Source organism: Heterodontus francisci, chromosome 26, assembly GCF_036365525.1.
Source record: "Heterodontus francisci isolate sHetFra1 chromosome 26, sHetFra1.hap1, whole genome shotgun sequence".
Lineage (NCBI taxonomy): Eukaryota > Metazoa > Chordata > Chondrichthyes > Heterodontiformes > Heterodontidae > Heterodontus > Heterodontus francisci.
Window position 1 is genome coordinate 32,497,255 of NC_090396.1, and position 22,037 is coordinate 32,519,291.

The 22,037-nt window shown below is 44.2% G+C and overlaps 1 protein-coding gene across 1 annotated transcript; it reads left to right on the top strand.

Moving 5' to 3' along the window:
- Positions 1–439: 439 nt before the first annotated feature.
- Positions 440–16,210, top strand: LOC137384544 (phosphoinositide-interacting protein-like). Its single transcript, XM_068058687.1, has 2 exons — positions 440–634; positions 14,355–16,210. The coding sequence occupies exon 2, from the start codon at positions 14,387–14,389 to the stop codon at positions 14,792–14,794; it is 408 nt and encodes a 135-aa protein (XP_067914788.1). The 5' UTR covers positions 440–634; positions 14,355–14,386; the 3' UTR covers positions 14,795–16,210.
- Positions 16,211–22,037: the final 5,827 nt, after the last annotated feature.

A 22,037-nucleotide genomic window follows, 5' to 3' on the forward strand; every position in this document is an offset into this window, starting at 1 on the left:
ACACAGGCAGTACCCAGAACCGAGTCACTGGAGCTGTGAGGCGGCAGTGCTAACCACTGTGCCACCCACTGTTGTTGGAGCAGTGCAGAAATATCTTTACCTTAGATCTGTCCAGGGAGTATATAATGCTAATGAAAAACTGGGAAAATTTCTCAATCCCTAGCACCAGCATCCCAACACTGATGAGCACAAAAATTGCTTTTCTAGTTTCTCATATCAATTTTCCATTTTTTAATGTCTGTGCAGTTTATATAGAACAGGGAATTACACAGTGGACAAGTACAATACACCCTTCTGTACTATGGTGGAAAATTAAATAGCGCAACAAACAAAAACTAAAAGATATCTACTGAAGCTGTAGTTTCTAATCTGACGCCAGGACCGCCGATGATGTAATTTAGTTCCTCCGCCCTGGGGAAGGTCCTCGCTGTCGTTATTCAGATTATGAAGCTTCGCTCTTTAGCATCCATCGCTCTTTACCACTGAGCTATGCTTCCCATGTGAGGCCATAACAAAGGGGCACAGCCTTGGTCCGATTTCGTTTTGGGGCATTCCAGAGACGGGTCCTCGGGCTCTGGAGAGCGACAGCACCGGAGAGAGAAAGCGGGGAGAAAGCTGGCAAGGAGTGAAATAAGTAAGTATCTCTTGTGAGGCGTCGCTAATGCTCGGTGAGGGCGAGGAGGCACCGCGATTTTATATAGCAACTAGACAGGCTGAAAGGGCGAGGAAAGAAACTACAGTCAGAATATAAAGTGTGTGAAAATGGGGGCATTTCAGAGTGGATTGTGGTCCTTCAGTTACTTTTCAGCTGCACATTCTTTAATAATCCGATGCTTTTAGACAGAAATCTCAGCCGTATAGGAATATATGCTGGCATTGAAATGGTTAATAGGAGCCTGACTCAAGACTCCAAACTTCTCCTATTGCTTTCATATTTAAAATCGAGTCGAAGTTAGAAGCTGGTTGCAAGTTGTCAGAATGCCCTGATCTGTTTAAAGTCCAGTCTCAAGGATAGGCTCAGGATTTGGGAGGAAGGAGTAAAGGGGTTGCGGGGTGAATAAATCTGGGTGAGATCTGATCAGAATGTGAGCGGATGGAGCCACCAGCGTTTGGCGAGGCAAAGATTTGGACTGCTGAAGTGACATGTGGAGAAACAACACCCATGGACATGATGGAAAGTTGAAAGGAGTGGTTAATTCTGTAGATCTGTGTTGAGCTGTCGCATTCATAGGCACTTTGAGCTGTGCCATTTGGAGCCATTTATGTGAAGCCGATGGGATATTGCTTTGCTGCAAATGTATTACTGGAGTTTCAATGCGGGCAGAGAGCGATGCAGTGATGGAGTCTGCGCAGGAACAGCTGTACAGAGACCCCCAATGCAAATATTTAAATAAAAGCAGAAAGTGATAAATGAGGCTGGCAACTGGTAGCCGCACCCAAAGCTACCACAACTCCCAACAGTAAATAATGGATTAATCCTGAAGTGAAAATTGACCAGCTGTAAGAGTGGAAAAGTAATGGGTAAATTGGAGCTGTTTTGCAGAGTAAATCAATATATGACATTTAGGAAGCTATTTGTGCAGTTATAATACAGCAGTGTGAGTGTAAGTGTGCACTGTAGGTATAGCTCTTAACCCCCTCCACCCCACCAACCAATTTATACTTAGGAAAAAAGCAAGCTCTTGTGAAAAGTAGAGGAACATTGACCCCCATACCAACAACTTGCATTTATATAGCACCTTTAACATAGTAATATGTCCCAAGGTGCTTCACATGAGCATAATCAGAAAAAATTGGCGCTGAGCCACCCAATGAGACATTTGGAAAGGTGGTCAAAAAGGGAGGTTTTAAGGAGTGTCTTAAAGGAGGTTTAGGGAAGGAATTCAAGATCTTAAGGTCTAGACAGCTGATAGTCTAGCCAGTGGTAGAGCGAAATAAATCGGGATTTGCAAGAGGCTAGATTTAGAGGAAAGTAGCGTTCTCGGAGGGTTGTGGGGCTGGAGGAAGTTACAGAGATAGGAAAGAGCAAGTCCATTGAAAGATTTGAACATGACGATAAGAATTTTAACTTTGAGACATTGCTAGACTGAGAGCCAATGTAGGTCAGTGAGGACAGGAGTGATGAGTGAATGGGTCTTGGTGCGAGTTAGGATATAGGCACCAGAGTTTTGAATGAACTGAAATTTCAGAGGGTGGAAGATGACAGGCCAGCCAGGAAAGCTTTGAATAGTTGAGTCTGGAGGTAACAAAGGTATGGGTGCTGGTTTCACCAGCCAATGAGTTGAGGCAGAGATGGAATCCGGTGATATTACAGAGGGATGAGAGTTTCAGCAGCTGAGGCAGGGGTGGAGATGGGCGATAATACAGAGGTAAAAGTAAGCAGTCTTGTTGATGGGGAGGATATGGGGTTGAAAGCTGGGATCAGGGTTAAACAGGACATCAAAATTGCCAGTAGTCTAGTTCAGCCTAGACAGTGGCCGGGGGTGGGGTGGGGAGTGGGTGGGGGTGGGGGGAGGTGATGGTAGATGGAATCGGTGGCTGAGGAACGGAATTTCAATCATCCTGAGGTGAACTTGCATTTTGAAAGGCATTTTGGACATGCACGAATCATCGACGATGACTCACACACATATGAACTCTGAAAAGTGATGCAATCTGGAGTGGATAAAATTAAAAGCTCATGGTAAAAACATTGGGCTTGTTGTGGAAAATACTTCACTTATGATGCACTCAGCTTACGTAGCTCCTGACATCATGATGGCCTCTGCCCTGCTTGACACCTGACTTCAGGCAATCTGCATTTCCTGTAGCAGAAAGGGTTATGAAATACTGGAAGATTTTCAATCCACTTGTTATAATCAGTCAACTTATTGATCCGGCTCTTGAGTCAATGTAAAGCGATTCAACTTTGATCTGGTTGAATATAGATGTCATATTGTCAAAGCACTACAATTTTATTACACTTTTTTGCTGTAAAATCAATTCTAAACTTCCTCAGCAATGCAATTTCTGTATGATCACATTTCACGTCAATCCTGCAAACTTTTAGCCCGTTGACAGCTCTGACTGTTTGCTCTACTGAACAGGGCTGTGCTATAACTAAAGCAACTTGTGTTTGTATAGCACATATAACAAAGAAAATTGTTCTGAGGAGAGAGAGAGAGAAAATTAATCGACATTAAAAAATGTAAAAAAACTATCCATGAATAAAAAACTTTCAACAACAACTTGCAATTATTTAGCAGCTTCAATCCTGCAATCTTCCAAGATGCAGTGTGTAACTGCATTTTTTTGGTATTGCTTTTCTATGGTTTTGAATTTGGAATTGGATTTGGAAAGGATTGGTAGAATCAAATGCGTTTTCCAGGGGCCCAATCCAAAATCTTAAAAATGTTAAATGGCCGACCTTGCCCTTCATTCACAGGATTAGACTTGTACAACTGATGTTTTAGACGTGCACTAATAGAGGGAAATTTAGCTATGTTGACAACTTGTGGGATTGACCTGATGATCTATGTAAATAGATGGTCTCTTAACGCACCTTCAGTTTTGATTAGTTCATTACTGAAGAGGCAAATACCTTTGTAATAAGCCCCCACTATCAACTGTCTGTGCTGTAACCCTCCTCAATTGCCCACTCCATCACCATCACTGTTCTAATGCTTGCTTCCCGAGTTTGTACAGCCTGAGATCATTACTTATCATTTTCAGATTTCAAACAGCTTTGTTCTTTTTTTCCCATAACAATACCAAAAATGAAACCACTGATAAAATGCCAAATATGGTGTAAATGATAAATTGCTAAAAACAAAAGCACTGAAAACCTAATTATATAACATGTAAAAATTGATTTACTTTTATTGACATCAAAGCAAGACTTTGAAGATGCTATCAATAGCAACACATCTATATGAAAATGTTTCACTGACTTTGTAGCAGTGTTTGAAGTTAAGTGGGCTCTCCCTCTTGGAGTGGCCTAAGTAATGCTCAACAGTGCTGAGTAGACATAGGACTCAGTTGAAAGCCATTAAAAAAAAAGACATGAGCATTATTTGGGACATACAACTCCACATTTTTCTGAATTACATGAATTGATCCAATTTTTGATCAGTTTAGATTTTTAAAATACAGTTGAGTCATTATTCCTACATGTGATTATGATGAAGAAGAAAAAATGTTGTAGGAGTGGAAATCTTTGGTATCCAAGTGCGGCTCTCTCAATTACAGCTCTCAGAGAGTGTGGTCTTTTGATTGCTTCAGCTAGTAAAAGCATTCTCCTGTCAAAGATTCATAATTAATGAGACTAGTACAGGAATAAGTCAAGGAGTTAAACCAAATGTACACTTTTTAAATCATTATCAAAATATAATAACCATTATACCCAGGGCTGCTTGATATCCACTGATAAATTTCACAAATTTCTGTATTAACCATGCGTAGTGCTGTTATCCAGTCAAGCACTACAATTCTGCAGAGTCCCAGTTGCAGTGAAAATGTCGGATTTTGAGTGAATCTGAGTGATAGCCACTTATCTTAATTCTGGCATTCTCCTTCTAGAAGGCCTTGCATTGTAAGCTAGTTAGAATTAATTAGATGTGGTAATTTACTAGCTGCCTGCTTCCCCTTATAGTTTACCTAACATTAGATTTCTAATATTGGGAAACAGACACTGTGGGCTGGATTTTAAGAAGCCCTTGACTTCGAAATCCCTGGGGGGGTGGCCTGAAGATGGCTCTAGATGAGGCCCACCTTGGTCCTCGATGCCGGCAAGGCCCAGCCCAATAATCCCAGCAGCAGTGAGGCTCCGTGGCGGCAACTCCCCCCACCCCAGCCACTGGATGACAGGACCACGATTTACATATTCAATTTAATGAAATAAATAAATTAACGTGTACTTAACTGAGATCTTGAGGGCCCGCTGCGATCTTCAGCCCGGCAGCCCGCACTGTCGTGCCTTCAGATTCCCGTCCAGGGAAACGAGGCGTAACACTGCTGGGGAGGGGGGAGGGGGAGGAGGTAAGTCTGTCAGTGTGGTGGTGGGGGGGGGGGGGGAGGTTCAAATAAACATAATGGGTGTAAGGAAGGTGGAAGAGTTGAACCTTAAACTTTGTGCAGTTTTGGGGGGGCGGGGGAAGGTCAGATGTAGAAGGTAAGTGTTTTGGGGGAAATGGCAAATAGTTATTGTAATTGTTATTGGGGGGGGAAGGGGCAAAAGAAATGTATTTATTTAATTTTTGTGACTATTTCTTTAAATATTTAAATAAGCCAGCAGGGCCGGCTGCCTTTCAAAAATGGCGTCACGCATGCACACAGGCAGCTGACGCCATTGCTGGGGACGGACAGCCTGCCCCTCCACATGATTGTTGGGGGTGGGGGTGGGGGTGGAGGGCAGGCTGCCCTGACTATTTAAATGAACCGCTGTGCTTAAGATCGCGGCGGATCTTTGGCATGCAGCCCGCATGGCAGGCCACCATTTTTAGAGCTCGCTGCCGAGATTGGCAGCGGGCTCATAGAATCAAGCCCTGTATGTGTCATGCAGGGGATAGTAAATGCCCTCAGTCTTATCAAGGGGACTACATGACATCTTAAACCAGCTATGTGAAGCCTGAGAAGCTGATAATCTTCATCTCTGTCTCAAAATGAAATTACAGTCTTTAAGTCACTCCAATGTGTTTGTTTTTATTTTATTATAAGCTGTGATGTTACTAGGGGCAGTTTTCTTCTGTTGCTGATCTGCTTCTTTTGCCACTGCCATATGTCAGTAGACTTTGATGCTAAACACTTGATGCATGATGGCAGCATCACTTAAGCATTATTGATTGTGATGTAATCATTGCAAGTTTACCATGTGGCAATCTAAACTTGATTACCATGAAATAACACTGTCATTGCTTATTATGTAAGAATAACAGTGTGTCAAGACATTTGCCAAAGTGTGTATAGTTTCATGTCAACTGAGTACTAATTTGTGGTTTAAGGAAAAATTACCTTCACAAGTAAGTGTTTGATGGACCTTTCTGCATCCATGCTGCACACAAGCCTCCTCCAAACCCTCTTCATCTAACTAGCAGCATAACCTTCTATTCCTTTCTCCCACATATGTTCATTCTGCTTCACCTTAAATGTTATTCAACTCAACTACTCCTTGTGGTAGTAAGATCCACATTTTAACCATTCTCTGCGTAAAGAAGTTTTTCTTGGATTTCCAATTGATTTATTAGGGATTATCTTGTATTTATCGTCCCTGGTTTTGATCTCCCCAACAATCTTTTCTATGTCTGCCCTATCAAACCCTTTCGTAATCTTAAAGACTTTGATCATGTCAGCCTTCTTTGTTTCTAGAGAAAAGAGCGCCAGGCTGTTCAATCTTTCCTGATAGATGTTGTAGTATAATGTACATAAGCTGTTGCTGGGTAGATTATGTAAGCATCATCACAGGATGTGATGTAATGAGTCTGTAGCTTGTGCTATTCAGTATTCATGTAGGTATGCTAGTAGAAGACCACTGTAAATAAACTCCTGTTACTTTGACCCAGAGTGTACTATCCTCATTCTATACTAGTAGCACGTTGACAAGATAATACATGGTGGCAGTAGTAAAAACGACCTTACCAGCGTAAGAAAGCAGAAGAGACAGAAGACGTTGAAGATTCTATTACCAAAAAGCTTCGAGCAAGCAGCAGGGCCCAACCAGGCCAAAGCGTGGCCAAGATGGATTCGAAGATTCAACAGGTACCATTCCACGTTAGGCTTAACATCACAATCAGACAAAGAACAGGTCAGTGTTTTGCTTTACGCCATGGGAGACAGTGCAGACAACATTCTGACTACACTGGGGATCGAAGAAAATGAAACCCCATATGGCGAGGTGATTAAAACATTAAAACGTTATTTTCAGATCAGGAAAAATGCAATTATGGAGTGAGCTACGTTCAACAGGTGCACTCAGAAAGTCAGTGAAAGCATTGGTTTATTTATTAATGATCTGTATAAAGTAGCAGAGGATTGTAACTGCAGGAGTCTGTGAGAGGAACTGATTTGGGACAGAAGAGGAGTGTTACTGGACCTAATCCTAGGGAATGAAGCCGGACAAGTGGTAGAAATGTCAGTGAGGGAGCATTTCGGGGATAGTGACCATAACTCTGTAAGATTTAAAGTAGTTATGGAAAAGGACAAAGATGGACCGGAAATAAAGGTACTGAATTGGGGGAAGGCCGAATCCAAATGATAACACAGGATCGGGCCAAAGTGGACTAGGAAAGTCTAGATCAGACCAGTGGGAGTCATTCAAAGAGGCAAGTGAGAGTTCAGAGCCAACATGTTACCGTTAAGGTGAAGAGTAGGACCAACAAGTCCAGGGAACCCTGGATGTCAAGGGATATAGAGGATTGGATAAGGACAAAAAAGGAGGCAAATGGCAGATTCAGAGCGCTGAAAACAGCGGAGGCATTAGAGGAGTATAGAAAGTGTAGGGGGGTACTTAAAAAAGTAATTAGGAGAGCGAAGAGGGGACATGAAAAAACACTGGTGGGCAAGATAAAGGAAAATCCCAAGGCATTTTATAAGAATATTAAGGGCAAGAGGAAAACCAGGGAAAGAGTAGGGCCCATTAGGGACCAAAGCAGTAATCTGTGTGTGGAGCCGGAGGACATAGGTGAAGTTTTAAATGATTACATTTCATCTGTGTTCACTATGGAGAAGGATGATGTAGGTGTAGAGATAAGGGAGGGGAATTGTGATATACTTGAACATATTAGCATTGAAAGAGAGGAAGTATTAGCTGTTTTAGTGGGCTTAAAAGTGGATAAATGCCCAGGCCCAGATGAGATGTATCCCAGCTGTTATGTGAGGCAAGGGAGGAGATAGCAGGGGCTCTGCAACAATTTTTCAAATCCTCTCTGACCACAGGAGAGGTACCAGAGGACTGGAGGTCAGCAATTGTTCAAGACAGGTAGCAGGGTTAAACCAGGTAATTACAGTCTCACATCAGTGGTCGGGAAACTACTGAAAAAATGTCTGAGGGACAGGATTAATCTCCACTTGGAGAGGCAGGGATTAATCAGTGATAGTCAACATGGCTTTGTCAAGGGGAGATCGTGTCTAACTAACTTGATTGAATTTTCCGAGGCGAAAACTAGATGTGTAGATGAGGGTAAAGTAGTTGATGTAGTCTACATGGACTTCAGTAAGGCTTCTGATAAGGTCCCGCATGGGAGATTGGTTAAGAAGGTAAGAGCCCATGGGATCAGGACAATTTGTCAAATTGGATCGAAAATTGGCTTAGTGGCAGGAGGCAGAGGGTGATGATTGAGGGTTGTTTTTGCAAGTGGAAGCCTGTGACCAGTGGTGTACCACAGGGATCGGTGCTGGGACCCTTGCTGTTTATAGTGTACATTAATGATTTCGACGTGAATATAGGAGATATGATCAGTAAGTTCGCAAATGACACAAAAATTGGTCGTGTCATAATTAGTGAGGAGGAAAGCCTCAGATTACAGGTTGATATAGATGGGCTGGTAAGATGGGCAGAGCAGTGGCAAATGGAATTTAATCCTGAGAAATGTGAGTTGATGCATTTTGGGAAGACTAACAAGGCAAGGGAATATACAATGGATGGTAGGACCCTAGGAAGTACAGAGGGTCAGAGGGACCTTGGTGTACTTGTCCATAGATCACTGAAGGCAGCAGCACAGGTAGATAAGGTGGTTAGGAAGGCATATGGGATACTTGCCATATCAGCTGAGGCATAGAATATAAGAGCAGGGAAGTTATGATGGAGCTGTATAAAACGCTAGTTAGACCACAGCTGGAGTGCTGTGTACAGTTCTGGGCACCACACTGCAGGAAGGATGTGATTGCATGGGAGAGGGTGCAAAGGAGGTTCACCAGGATGTTGCCTGGGCTGGAGCATTTCAGCAATGAAGAGAGACTAGAAAGGCTAGGGTTGTTTTTCCTTAGAGCAGGGAAGACTGAGGGGGGACCTGATTGAGGTATACAAAATTATGATGGGCATTGATAGATTAAATAGGAAGAAACTTTTTCCCTTAGCAGAGGGGTCTGTGACCAGGGGGCATAGATTTAAGGTAAGGGGCAGGAGGTTTCGAAGGGATCTGAGGAAAAATTTTTTCACCCAGGTCTGGAACACACTGCCTGAAGAGGTGGTAGAGGCAGCAATCTTCACAACATTCAAGAAGTGTTTAGAGCACTTGATGCTGGCAAGGGGTGCCTAAAGTAGAAACGTGTTCACAATTTCTTAACTGTGATATCCTTCAGCTTGATGAGCATAACAAAAATAAGGTAAAGTTACATTTGTTTTGAATGCAAATCTGGTATAATGACACAATTAGTGTATGGATTGTGTGTGAGATAACAGAGATAAAGTGATGGCACAGTAGTGTATACAGGAGGAACAGTACAGAGTTAAAGGGATAGCTCACTGCCAAAGCATACAAGGCTACGGGCCAAGAGCTGTAAAATGGGATTAGAATAGTTAGGTGCTTGATGGCCGGCACAGACACGATGAGCCGAAGGGCCTGTTTCTCTGCTGTATAACTCTATGACTCTACGAGAATAGAAGTCAGTCCAGCTTCAGTCAAAATAAGATTTGACTTTGAAAAAGCCATTTTATTGAGCAGGCAGGCAGAAGTACGGAATAGTAATCGACTACTAGTTCGGAGGAGTTCAGCCTCAAAAATTCTGGAATTACTCAGGTCCATTGAGAAAACAGAAAGAAATGCTGCCAGAAAGCCGAAGAGGCAGGAAAGACGCCTACAGGCAGCAATGCTGAATTGCAGTAGGTGTGACCAGGAGCGGCACTAGCGGGAAAATTGCCCAGCCCGGTAAGCTGAATGTTTCTGGTGCAAGAGAAGGGGGCATTTTCAGCTGGTGTGTCACACCAAAAGATAGAGGAAATAAAGGAGGGTCAAACGATTAATACTCCCTTCCTAGGAGAAATACAGGGGAAAAAATTAAGATTGCTGGCAAGCAGAAATTATAGTGGGAGAAAATAAAACTACTTTTAAATTAGATAAGGGAACAGAGTTTCTATCCTGTCTGTTCAAACACCTTGGCTGAGGAAAGAAAGCCTTAGGAAAACCAACAAAAAATTATACAGGCCAGGAGGGAAACCCTATATGTCATTAGGAACCAAGCCTCTTCGCTCCTTAGTAAAAAAATGTGCCTGGCCTTACAGATGTCACCCAGGGTGGAAGCTGATTGTCCCAGAAAACTCTTCATTAGTGGACTTAATACTGAAACAAATGAAAAGGCAGTGTTTGGCAAATATGGAAGAATAGTGGAAGACCTGCTGATGAAAGATTGTAAAACAAATAAGTTGAGAGGGTTTGCTTTCGTTATCTTTGAAAGTCCAGAAGATGCAAGGGATGCAGCCCAGGAGATGAATGGGAAGCCTCTGGATGGAAAGCTCATTAAAGAACAGCAATACCTGATGCTGGGGAGACGGTCAGAAAGATTCTTTTGAGAGGATCAAAGAAACGTTGACTTCACCAGAAGTTTTGACACATTATGATCTTAACTGGTGACCATTATTGCAGCAGACACATTGTCAACAGGATTAGCTACAGTCCTGTTCCAGATTCAAAAAGATGGATGACACAGGCTAGTGTACTTCGCCTCTCACTCGCTGTCAGAGACAGAACAAAGTTACGCAGTGATTGAAAAGGAAGCACGAGCAGGCATGCGAAAAGTTCTTGGCCAGGAGCAGTGTCCGAGGTGGCTACAGTTCATCAAGTAGGTGGTCACTGAACTGTGCCATCTCCTCCAACCAGACCTGCAGCCATGGTCTGCTACGTCCTCCACAACCTGGCTCTTATGAGGGCACAGCCTTTGTCACCAGGCCTTCAGTGTGAATCTTGGGAGGAAGATGAGGAAGGGAGCAGGCATCCAGGACCCCTTTGCTGCAGACTGGCTGTCCATGAGCGTCTCATCAAACTCCAATTCCTCTAAAATCTCATACCCCCATCACCTTTGCTCCACAAGTCCCAGCCTTGCAGGCTTGAGTGGCTGAATGGTCTACTCCTGCTCCTATTTCTTATGTACTTTCCACCCCTCTGCTACAGATCATCACAGCATCGTCTTGGCAAAAATACTGAAATAAAAGACACCGAGAAAGGTTTTTCCATAATTACTTTATACAACACCACTTCCAATAATACTGACAAAATTGGACCATTCACCCTTGTGCATTCCCTTAGTGCCTATCTTCTGTGTGCCTTTGCCTGCCCTTATGCTTTTACACAGTGCTACCCCAGTGGCTGCAGCATGGCTGGTGGAAGGCTGCTGACTTACAATGAGGCAGACTGCAGGTAGCCTGGCAGGACACCCTCAAGCAGCTCTGAGCCCCGAGTGCCCACTTCAGACTGTGCCACCTCAGCACGAGCAGCAGCAGTCTGCGTTGGCTTCCTGAGAGGCAACAGCAAGGGCATTGGTGAAGTGGCAGTGGTGGGAGCACGAGTGCAGTCACCCTGAGAGAGGACAGCAAGATGGTGCACCGTGGAGTCACTGCAATTGCCTCAGCAATCCTAGTAATCTGTTGGAGGACTGACTGCTGGTCTGCTTTGAGAGCCTTTATATGCCTTTGAGCATTGGCATCTGCAGCCATGATGGCAGCTTTGAGCCTGCATAACATTAAACTGGTCTTGCATGTCAGCAAGCATGGATCGCATGAACTCAGTCTGAGCGTCCACTGCAGCACACAGACCTTAGGTGGCTTCTTGCAGTAATGGAAGCTGAGATATCAGCCACCAGACATTGCATCATAGCTGGGTCCACAAGTGGAGATGACCAACACTTCCATGCTAGAAAGGATGGGCTCCAAGCCCTGTGCCAAGTGGAGCTGGACACCTCCACGCTCCTTGACAGTGACAACAGGCTCTTTGACAGGCCTGCCAGTGCACCCAGCACTATGTACATCTTGGTGTAAATGCCCATCAGCGTTCTCCTGTATACTGCTCCATCAAAGTCCTCATCTGAGTCCCCTGCAGCAGACTTCGTCTGCCATCTCACCCTCTGGGAAGCCCGCACACGCTATCCTATCCCCCTGGCCTGGCTGTAACCCACTTGTGCCTGGTGACTCACCATATGCTGATCTCAACTCTATATTACCCTCTAAAGTATGCATAGTATCTGTATCTCAGATGCAGACTGCAAGTGTCAGATCAGGTGACGGTGCTCCTTCATCAGACATCTGCTCTTGCTCATGCCCTTCATGGTGAGGCTACACTAGTTGACCAGGTGGCAGTTCTTGGGTATCTGAAAGCATAAATGCAGAAAGGGAGAGTTGGGTGAGGGAATGGAGTTGGGGTGGGAAAGCAAGAGGTCCATGGTCACACCATCTGCAGCTTGCACTTCATGCCAGATAGCTGAATGAGCATAAATTGGGACTTGAGAAGAGGCATAAGGCAGGAACATAGAATCATCCTGAATGTTATCGGTGACACCTCAGTCACTTATGGCCCTAGATTGTGAAGCACCGTCTCTTCCAAAGGGCTCAGGAGATCCAGGCTTGCTTGTCCCCCATCAATTCTCTGCTGCTCACTCCTGTGCGATCCTGTCCTGCAAGAAAGAGACATGAGTAGCAGTGACTGTGTTGCAATGTGTTTGGGTGATGTGCCTGTCATTGTTGAAAAGCTGGAAGTATGTGAAAGCTGCGAGATGTGGGTGTGAGGCTTGCAGCTTTGGTAAAGTGTGTCAGAGTGAGCTGGAGCATCTGAATGTTAGGCATGAGTCCTGATTCTGATTGGTGAGTGATGAGGCTGTGGTGCACTGAGCAGCGTGAGAGGTTGTTGGTGAGGTGGGTAGGTGATGCCATTGAGAGATTCATCCACTGACTTTGATCACTTGAGTGAGGTCATTGAAGTTTTTGCAACACTGCTGCCAGATCCTCAGGGCCAGATCCCTGGAATTCACTTCCCTCAGCACCTGCTCTCATTCCCTTTGCAGATTATGCCTTCAGGGCCTCCTGGCCCCCTGTGGAAACATCACTTCTCTCCTCCTGGACTAAGACCTCCGCCAATGCATCAGAAAACCTGGGAGTCCTCTCTCGAGCCAGTTCTGATGAAAGGTCACTGATCTGAAATGCTAACTCTGCTTCTCTCTCCACAGATGCTGCCAGACCTGCTGAGTATTTCCAGCACTCCCTGTTTTCATTTCAGATTTCCAGCATCCGCAGTATTTTGCTTTTTAGTCTCATGGCATCTTGGATTCAAGCTGTCAGTTTAAAACAAACTTGTGCAATATGATGGGCGGTTTTGCAGAGTCAGCTCATTACTACAATGGAGTGGGTTACTACTGCCTCAGTTCATTTCATGTTCAACTCTTACAGCCATCGAAGAAATGAGACTTTCATCTTTTCACTTTGTACTAGATTTAGAACTATGTCCCAGAGATGAAAGGGCATTAGGCTAACCCACTGTGCTACCCATCCCTTTCTGAAGTAAATTTCCTGTCCTTTATATTGCAGTCGTAATAATAAATCATATTAAACATTCTGTTTCCTATCATTGATTAAAAAAAGCACAGATCTTGATAGTCAACCCATTCTACATTTATTGAACAGTATCGTGGATGGCAGAGATGGCAATATTCTATATAGAATGTTCACATATATGTTAGCTCAAAGTGGTATCCACACACATTAATTAACTACCCTTGCATTGTAAAACACATGATGTACTCACTGAGGACATTGAGCTTGTTTCATTGCTTCCTCTGCTCTCTGTGTAAATATTATGCTTGCAACTGATATGACTAGCCATTCATTGCAGATTGAAGGTCTGATATTGAATCTAATTTTCAGCATTTAAAGCATAACTTTTGCAAAAATATCATATGCTAGATTAGAAAAATAGACCCTAAAGTAAAAATTAACCATTGTGTTTGTGCCTAAGAGCACATTTTTGTACTCATCACTGTCTCAGTACATATCAGTTGGACGGTTACAGCTTCCTGCAGTTTCTATTTGCTCCAGCTCGGCTTAAATTCAGAGGTTTCTTTGACTGTGTTTGTATAATCTAATTTAGCTTATCATACTTGCCAGCCTGTGCCCATTGATTTGTTTATCCATTATACTTTGAGAAGGTGCACAGTTCATTTTTCTTGGTTTTATGGAGGGTTTGTTAACATCACATTCTGAACATCCTATTATAGAGCATTGACAGTGATGTACTTTATAAATCTATATTTTTGTCAAATGTTTGAAAATTATTTAGACATTTGGAAATATATCAACATGAGGAACTTACTTCAGAGGTGATATATTTAATTTTCCCTTTCTTACCCTCTGCTATGTTAGTCAGTCTTCATCTTCAATAATGTATTTGTTTGTTTAAACACAGGTACGGGTAAGTTGGCATCCACTCCAGATCTAATGATGAAAACGAGTTCAACTGAGAACGTAGATCTGGGCATGCGGTTATGTTCCGAGTCCAAAGATCTGCTAACCAGCCATACAGGAAGTACCTACTACAGCAGTTCCAGAAGTGTATCCATTTGGACCTCGGAGCGACGGACTGCCTGGGAAGTTTACCACAAACCTATTATTGTCATGTCAGTTGGAGGGGCTTTTTTCTTTTTGGGGTCCATAATGACGGGCTTGTATTTTGCGCAGATCACAAAGAAAACATGCAATGTGCTGGGGCCTGCGTTTCTGTCCATTGGGTTGATGTTTCTCATATTTGGACTGGTCTGGCTCCCTATCCTCAAAGAAAAACTAAGACAAAAGTCCATGTCAAGGTATTTCAGGAACCAAAAACCACCTTCATTCTTTAACTTGTGAGATGAAACTGCAATGCAGAGAAGCTTGCTGCTAAACTGACGACTTCTGTGAGTGGGCATCTCCTGGTGTTCACTGTAATTCATGTTTACATGGACCCGTAGGAGTTTATGGAGATGTATGACAAAACACTCCTTATGTATTCTTTGGTATCAGTGAAGCTGGCTAGAAAGAGAGAAAAACTTACATTTATATGGCACCTTTCACAACCCGAAGACATCCCAAAGAGCTTTATAGCTAATTAAGTACTATTTTTGAAGAGTAATCATTGGTAGCCACTGTGGTAGGTCATAAAACATGAAATAAAGTCACAGTGGGACAGTGAGTGTATTCTATTAGCTCGACAATCATTGAAGTCCATGGATGACTTCTTTCAGTGGATGGCTTAATTTTCCCTCTCATGTTCAACATTTCTACCTGGTGGAACGTTATCAAAGGATTTAATTGTATGGCTTCTTCGGGCCATCCAGTTCTGACTATAAAGCTGTTTTCAGCACCAAACTAATTGTTGCATCAAAAAGTCTGTCAAGTTGTCTAGTATGTAGCAAACAGTTTCTGAGGACTTGAAATTAATACACCAGTAAAAGGTTATCATTTATGATGTAAAGTTATTTGTAAATATTGTCATTGAAACAAGTCAATGAATCTATAAGTAGAAAATATGCATGTTTTCAGTGTGATTAGGGTGGTGAATAACTTTGGGTGTCTTTGCAAGAGACTAAAAAATGCATCAAACCAAATACTGCACCTAATCATTAAAAACCTGCCTTGCTCCATTGGAAATTATCTGTGCACAGTAAAGTTTGAGCCATTCTTTCAAATACTTGCACTCTAGTATGTTTGCCAAAGCATTCCTCAAGTTGGCTCTTCATATCCAGTGGGGTTTGTAATAAGATCTGCCACTGATCAGGTTTGGAACAGCAACTGCTGTTACAATCAACATGGTGTAATTTTCTTAATTCTCAAATAGGTAAATGACTGAACATTGCACTCAGAATGCATTAAAGTTAATCTCAAACAAATCACAAACATCTGAAGCATGAACTGCATCTTTCAACAACACCTTTCATTTATATAGCACCTTTAATATAGGAAAATATCCCGTGGCGCTTCACAGAAACATAGTCCAACAAAATTTGACAAAATCGCCATAATTTCCTTACATGTTAGATGAAAACAGATTAAAACTGCATGCATTTCTTTTTACTTAAATTCAATAATACACAGCTAAGAAATAAGAGAGTGGTATAATTTGTAAGATATTAAAACAGAATTAAATTTACCAACTTATTCCATTTTTGTGTTTTTTGATTAAACATATTGAAGGTTAGGTGATTTGCATGGGTAGGATTCAGTGGCTTTGGGAGTTCTTCCATTTGGGAGGAACTAACAAAGCATATTTTAAACAAGTTTAACAGTGATGGGAGAAATTTTTAAGTAACAGTTTTGGATAGTAATATTCTTCTTTGCCAAATGTTTGCTTTCAGTTTACCTGCACCACACACCATGCTCCAGCCAAGAGTACAAGCAGGAGGACGATGCAAGAGCCAGTTTATAAAAGGCCGTCTCCCCAAATATTGTGTGTGTTGTCAAGAGTAACACTCTCTCCGTCTGTCCTTTCTCATCTCCCTCTTAGGATCTATAACTGGCTGCAGATTTTACCTTCCCTCTCCATCACATAGCAATCAACACCTATCCCCAACATCACCACTCTCAATAAGTGAACAGAAATAAAGAACTCACAAATTGAGAAGTTGAAATCAGGAATCCACACCATGGGCCGGATTTTACCAAGCCCACGACGTCAGGCTCCGTGGCAAGTGTGGGGCCAGAAGATGGTTACGGCAAGGACTCGCCACAGAGCTCGACGCTGGGGGGGCCCGGCCTGATCCTCCCAGAGGCGGCAAGGCTCCGTGGCGCCCCCCCCATCCCCAACTGGGAGATGGGACCTGCATCTACATATTTAAATCAATAAAATGAATGCATTAATATAAACTTACCTTCAATCTTCCAGAGCCGCCGCGATCTTCAGTGCAGCAGCTGGCCCTCCCGCGCCTTCAATTCCCCATTTGGGGAAAGCCGGTGTGACACTATTGGGGAGGGGGGGAGAAGTTAAGATTTCCAGTGCAGGGGGTGGGGGCCGGGGTCAAATAAACATCACGAGTGTAGGGGATGTTGGGAAGGGGTGAACTTTAAACTTTGTGCACAGTCTGTGGGGTGGGGTAGGTCAGATTTATAGGTTAAGTGTTTGGGGTGGGGGGGAATGGGCAAATTATTAATGTAGTTGTTATTGGGGGGGTGGGAAAGGTGCGTTAGAAATTTATCTGATAAGTTTTGGGTGGGGTGTATCTTTTAAAATTTAAATTAGCCGGCAGGGCTGGCTGCCCTTTAAAAATGGTGCCAGTGCCTGCGCGCAGGCAGCTGATGCCATTGCTGGCGTTAGACAGTCCACCCCCTCCACCTGATTGGAAGGGAGGAGGCGGGCCTCCCTTGCTATTTAAATGAGCTACCATGCGGGAGATCGCAGCGGCTTATGCACAGGCCGCCATTTTTTTAAGCTCGCCGCCGGGAGCGGCAGCAGGCTCTTAAAATCCAGCCCCTGATTACTCGGGAATGGTGTGTGTTGTGCTACTAATGTACCTTTCTACTGAAGTCAGCAAGAATATCTTTTTCACCTTGTAATAGTGATTTTAACCATAAGCACTGAGGAGCAAGGAGATTCAATATTAGGTTTCCACAGGGAAACAAAACACTCAGATTATATTTCTGAACTTAAAACACAATAATGTAGTCTATATCGGCAATAAGGCTGTCTTATAATAGTTTAGGCATTGGATTGTTTTGTAACCTGTTTGCACTATAAAATATCTCCCCAAGATATGGATCTTGATTGCATTCTGAATGTTATGAGTAGGTACTCAGCCCTATGTCTACAATGAGACCCCTGCACAATGTTTCAATTTGTATTCATCATTCATTCACTATTATTCCCAGTCTGAGAGAGCCACCAGAAAACATATACATAGGCCTTTAATTTAGCTTCTTTGTTAATGGACTGATTTAACTAATCTCAGCCAAGGTGTAGTGGGCACACTACAATTGGTCTTAATGCCACTGATTCAGGAAGAAAAAGAAATCAGCCCAGGACCCCACTTCTGATCATTATCTCATGACCCACCAATAGAAAATGCACATATAAAGTTAAGATGCAAGGGTAGAATCTACAGTAAAATAGCATCCTAGTATAGGCCTATAATTGGATAACATTCACCAGAAACACGTACTGGAAAGAGCCCAGTGTCTGTACAACTCTACCATATTAAGAACCAATACCTTCAGATGAGAAGAGAAAAGGGGGAAAATTTGCAAGAAAAATAATTCAAAGTCTGAGCAGTATAGGAATTAAGGAGAACAAATGCATTGCACTAAGTAGTGGGAGAACTATATTTGTAGCCACTATTCTCCAGACAACAATGTCCATATTTCAGCCAAACATCAATTATGGGGTTGCACAAGATGGCGCAAGACATTTTCCCACTGTGATGGAGGGGAACTCAGAGGTAGGCTCACTCGGTGGCATGCTTGTGTACCTCCTAGCCATAAATTACATAATAGAATTCAGGAAAGCCAGAATACCTCCTTCCCCCTTGGATAAAGATAATGTATAATGCAAGGAGACCAGAGAACACAAAGGTGGCAAAATTAAAAAAAAAAAAACCTAACATTGAACTCCCGGCGGAGCAGCAGGAGAAGGTAGCGACTCTTCGGTGGGTGAGTGAAGGCATCAGGAGCTGTGTTTTAAAAGTAAGTACTTAGTGTTTTACTTACTGTTTTCCTTGTCTTTGAGTTTCTTTTGGCGCCGGAGGAACCGGAAGCTGGTCGGCAGCGAGGACTCCTGGGTAGGTATTTTCCTTAAAGGTGCGGAGCTCCGTGGACTCGGCCTCATTTCCCGGCGGAGCAGCAGGAGAAGGTAGCGACTCTTCGGTGGGTGAGTGAAGGCATCAGGAGCTGTGTTTTAAAAGTAAGTACTTAGTGTTTTACTTACTGTTTTCCTTGTCTTTGAGTTTCTTTTGGCGCCGGAGGAACCGGAAGCTGGTCGGCAGCGAGGACTCCTGGGTAGGTATTTTCCTTAAAGGTGCGGAGCTCCGTGGACTCGGCCTCATTTCCCGGCGGAGCAGCAGGAGAAGGTAGCGACTCTTCGGTGGGTGAGTGAAGGCATCAGGAGCTGTGTTTTAAAAGTAAGTACTTAGTGTTTTACTTACTGTTTTCCTTGTCTTTGAGTTTCTTTTGGCGCCGGAGGAACCGGAAGCTGGTCGGCAGCGAGGACTCCTGGGTAGGTATTTTCCTTAAAGGTGCGGAGCTCCGTGGACTCGGCCTCATTTCCCGGCGGAGCAGCAGGAGAAGGTAGCGACTCTTCGGTGGGTGAGTGAAGGCATCAGGAGCTGTGTTTTAAAAGTAAGTACTTAGTGTTTTACTTACTGTTTTCCTTGTCTTTGAGTTTCTTTTGGCGCCGGAGGAACCGGAAGCTGGTCGGCAGCGAGGACTCCTGGGTAGGTATTTTCCTTAAAGGTGCGGAGCTCCGTGGACTCGGCCTCATTTCCCGGCGGAGCAGCAGGAGAAGGTAGCGACTCTTCGGTGGGTGAGTGAAGGCATCAGGAGCTGTGTTTTAAAAGTAAGTACTTAGTGTTTTACTTACTGTTTTCCTTGTCTTTGAGTTTCTTTTGGCGCCGGAGGAACCGGAAGCTGGTCGGCAGCGAGGACTCCTGGGTAGGTATTTTCCTTAAAGGTGCGGAGCTGAGTAAACCCGAGCCACTACACATGTAGTGTCTCCCACCCATCCTCCTCCTCTAACCTAATAATAAGACCCTTTTTACCCTCCTCCTCTAACCAAAAAGGACTGAGCAGGTAAGCTATTTACTGTTTTTGTTAATATCTATAGTTGTACTTAACTAAGGGGTAATTGAATAAAAGAAATGGCAGCCAGTGTAGTGTATTGCTCCTCCTGCAGAATGTTCGAGGTGAGGGAAACCTCCGGTGGCCCTGCCGACTTCACCTGCTGGAAGTGCATCCGTCTCCAGCTCCTATCAGACCGTGTTAGGGAATTGGAGCTGGAGCTGGATGAACTGAGGATCATTCGGGAAGCTGAGGGGTTGATAGATAGAAGCTACACGGAGGTCGTTACTCCACAAATCAAAGGCAGCTGGGTAACAGTTAGAGGTGGGAAGAGGTCAGTGCAGGGATCTCCTGTGGTCGTTCCCCTCAACAACAAGTATACAGTTTTAGATACTGTTGGGGGGGACGGCCTATCGGGGGCAGGCTGCAGTGACCGGGCCTCTGGCACGGGGTCCTGCACTGTGGCTCAGAAGGGAAGGAGGGAGAATGGGAGAGCACTAGTCATCGGGGACTCGATGGTGAGGAGTACGGACAGGCGGTTCTGTGGGCGCAGGCGAGACGCACGGATGGTTTGTTGCCTCCCTGGTGCCAGGGTCCGTGATGTTTGTGATCGCGTCTTCAGGATCCTTAAAGGGGAGGGGGAGCAGCCAGAGGTCGTGGTGCACATTGGCACCAACGACGTAGGAAGGAAGGGTGGCACAGATGTTAGAAGTGAGTTTAGGGAGTTAGGCTGGAAGCTGAAAGCTCGGACGGACAGAGTTGTTATCTCTGGTTTGTTGCCGGCGCCACGTGATAGTGAGGCTAGGAATAGGGAGAGAGCACAGCTGAACACGTGGCTGCAGGAATGGTGTAGGAGGGAGGGCTTCCAGTTCTTGGATAATTGGACTGCATTCTGGGGAAGATGGGACCTGTTCAAACAGGACGGGCTGCATCTGAACCAGAGGGGCACCAATATCCTGGGAGGGAGGTTTGCTAGTACTGTTCGGGAGGGTTTAAACTAGTTTGGGAGGGGGATGGGAACCGGACTTGTAATCCAGGGACCAGTGGGTCCACTCAGAAAGACAAAGAGTGTAGTGAGGTATTGGGGAAGGTAGCACTGTCACAGAGGACAGATGGGCACGGAGAAGGGTTAAAGTGCGTATACTTCAACGCAAGAAGCATCAGGAATAAGGTGAGTGAATTGAAGGCGTGGATGGGCACTTGGGACTACGATGTTGTGGCCATCACTGAAACGTGGATAGGTGAGGGGGAGGAATGGTTTTTGGAGGTACCTGGTTATAGATGTTTTCATAAGATTAGGAATGGTGGTAAAAGAGGTGGGGGGGTGGCATTGTTAGTTAGAAATAGTGTAACAACTGCTGAAAGAATTTTCGAGGAGGATCTGCCGACTGAGGCACTGTGGGTTGAGGTCAGGAACAGGAAAGGAGCAGTCACCTTGATGGGAGTTTTCTATAGGCCCCCCAATAGCAGCAGGGAGGTGGAAGAGCAGATTGGGAAACAGATTTTGGAAAGGAGCAGAAGTCACAGGGTAGTAATTATGGGGGATTTCAACTTCCCAAATATTGATTGGCAACTCTTTAGATCGAATAGTTTGGATGGGGTAGTGTTTGTGCAGTATGTCCAGGAAGCTTTTCTGACTCAGTATGTAGACTGCCCGACCAGAGGGGAGGCAATATTGGATTTGGTACTAGGTAATGAACCAGGGCAAGTGATAGAGCTGTTGGTGGGCGAGCACTTTGGAGATAGTGATCACAATTCTGTAGCATTCACTGTGGTAATGGAGAGGGATAGGTATGTGCAACAGGGCAAGGTTTACAATTGGGGGAAGGGTAGATATGATGCTGTCAGGCAGGAACTGAGGACCATAAGTTGGGAGCATATGCTGGCAGGGAAGGGCACGGTCGAAATGTGGAACTTTTTCAAGGAGCAGATAGTAGGGGCCATTGATAAGCATGTCCCTGTCAGACAGGGAAGGGATGGTCATGTGAGGGAACCGTGGTTGACAAGAGAGGTTGAGAGTCTTGTTAGGAAGAAGAAGGATGCGTATATAAAGTTGAGGAAAAAGGGCACAGGCATAGCTCTGGAGGGATACAAGATGGCCAGGAAGGATCTGAAGAAAGGGATTAGGAGAGCTAAGAGAGGGCATGAAAAATGCTTGGCGGGTAGGATAAAAGAAAACCCCAAGGCCTTTTACGCGTATGTCAGAAATATGAGGATGACTAGGGGGACCATAGGTCCGGTCAAGGACAATAGCGGGAGACTGTGTGTTGAGCCGGAAGAGATAAGTGAGGTTTTGAATGAGTACTTCTCTTCGGTATTTACGAATGAGAAGGGGTGTATTACTGAAGAGGAC

Coding starts and splice junctions, on each gene's coding strand:
- LOC137384544 (XM_068058687.1), top strand. CDS start 14,387: ATGATGAAAACGAGTTCAACTGAGAACGTAGATCTGGGCATGCGGTTA.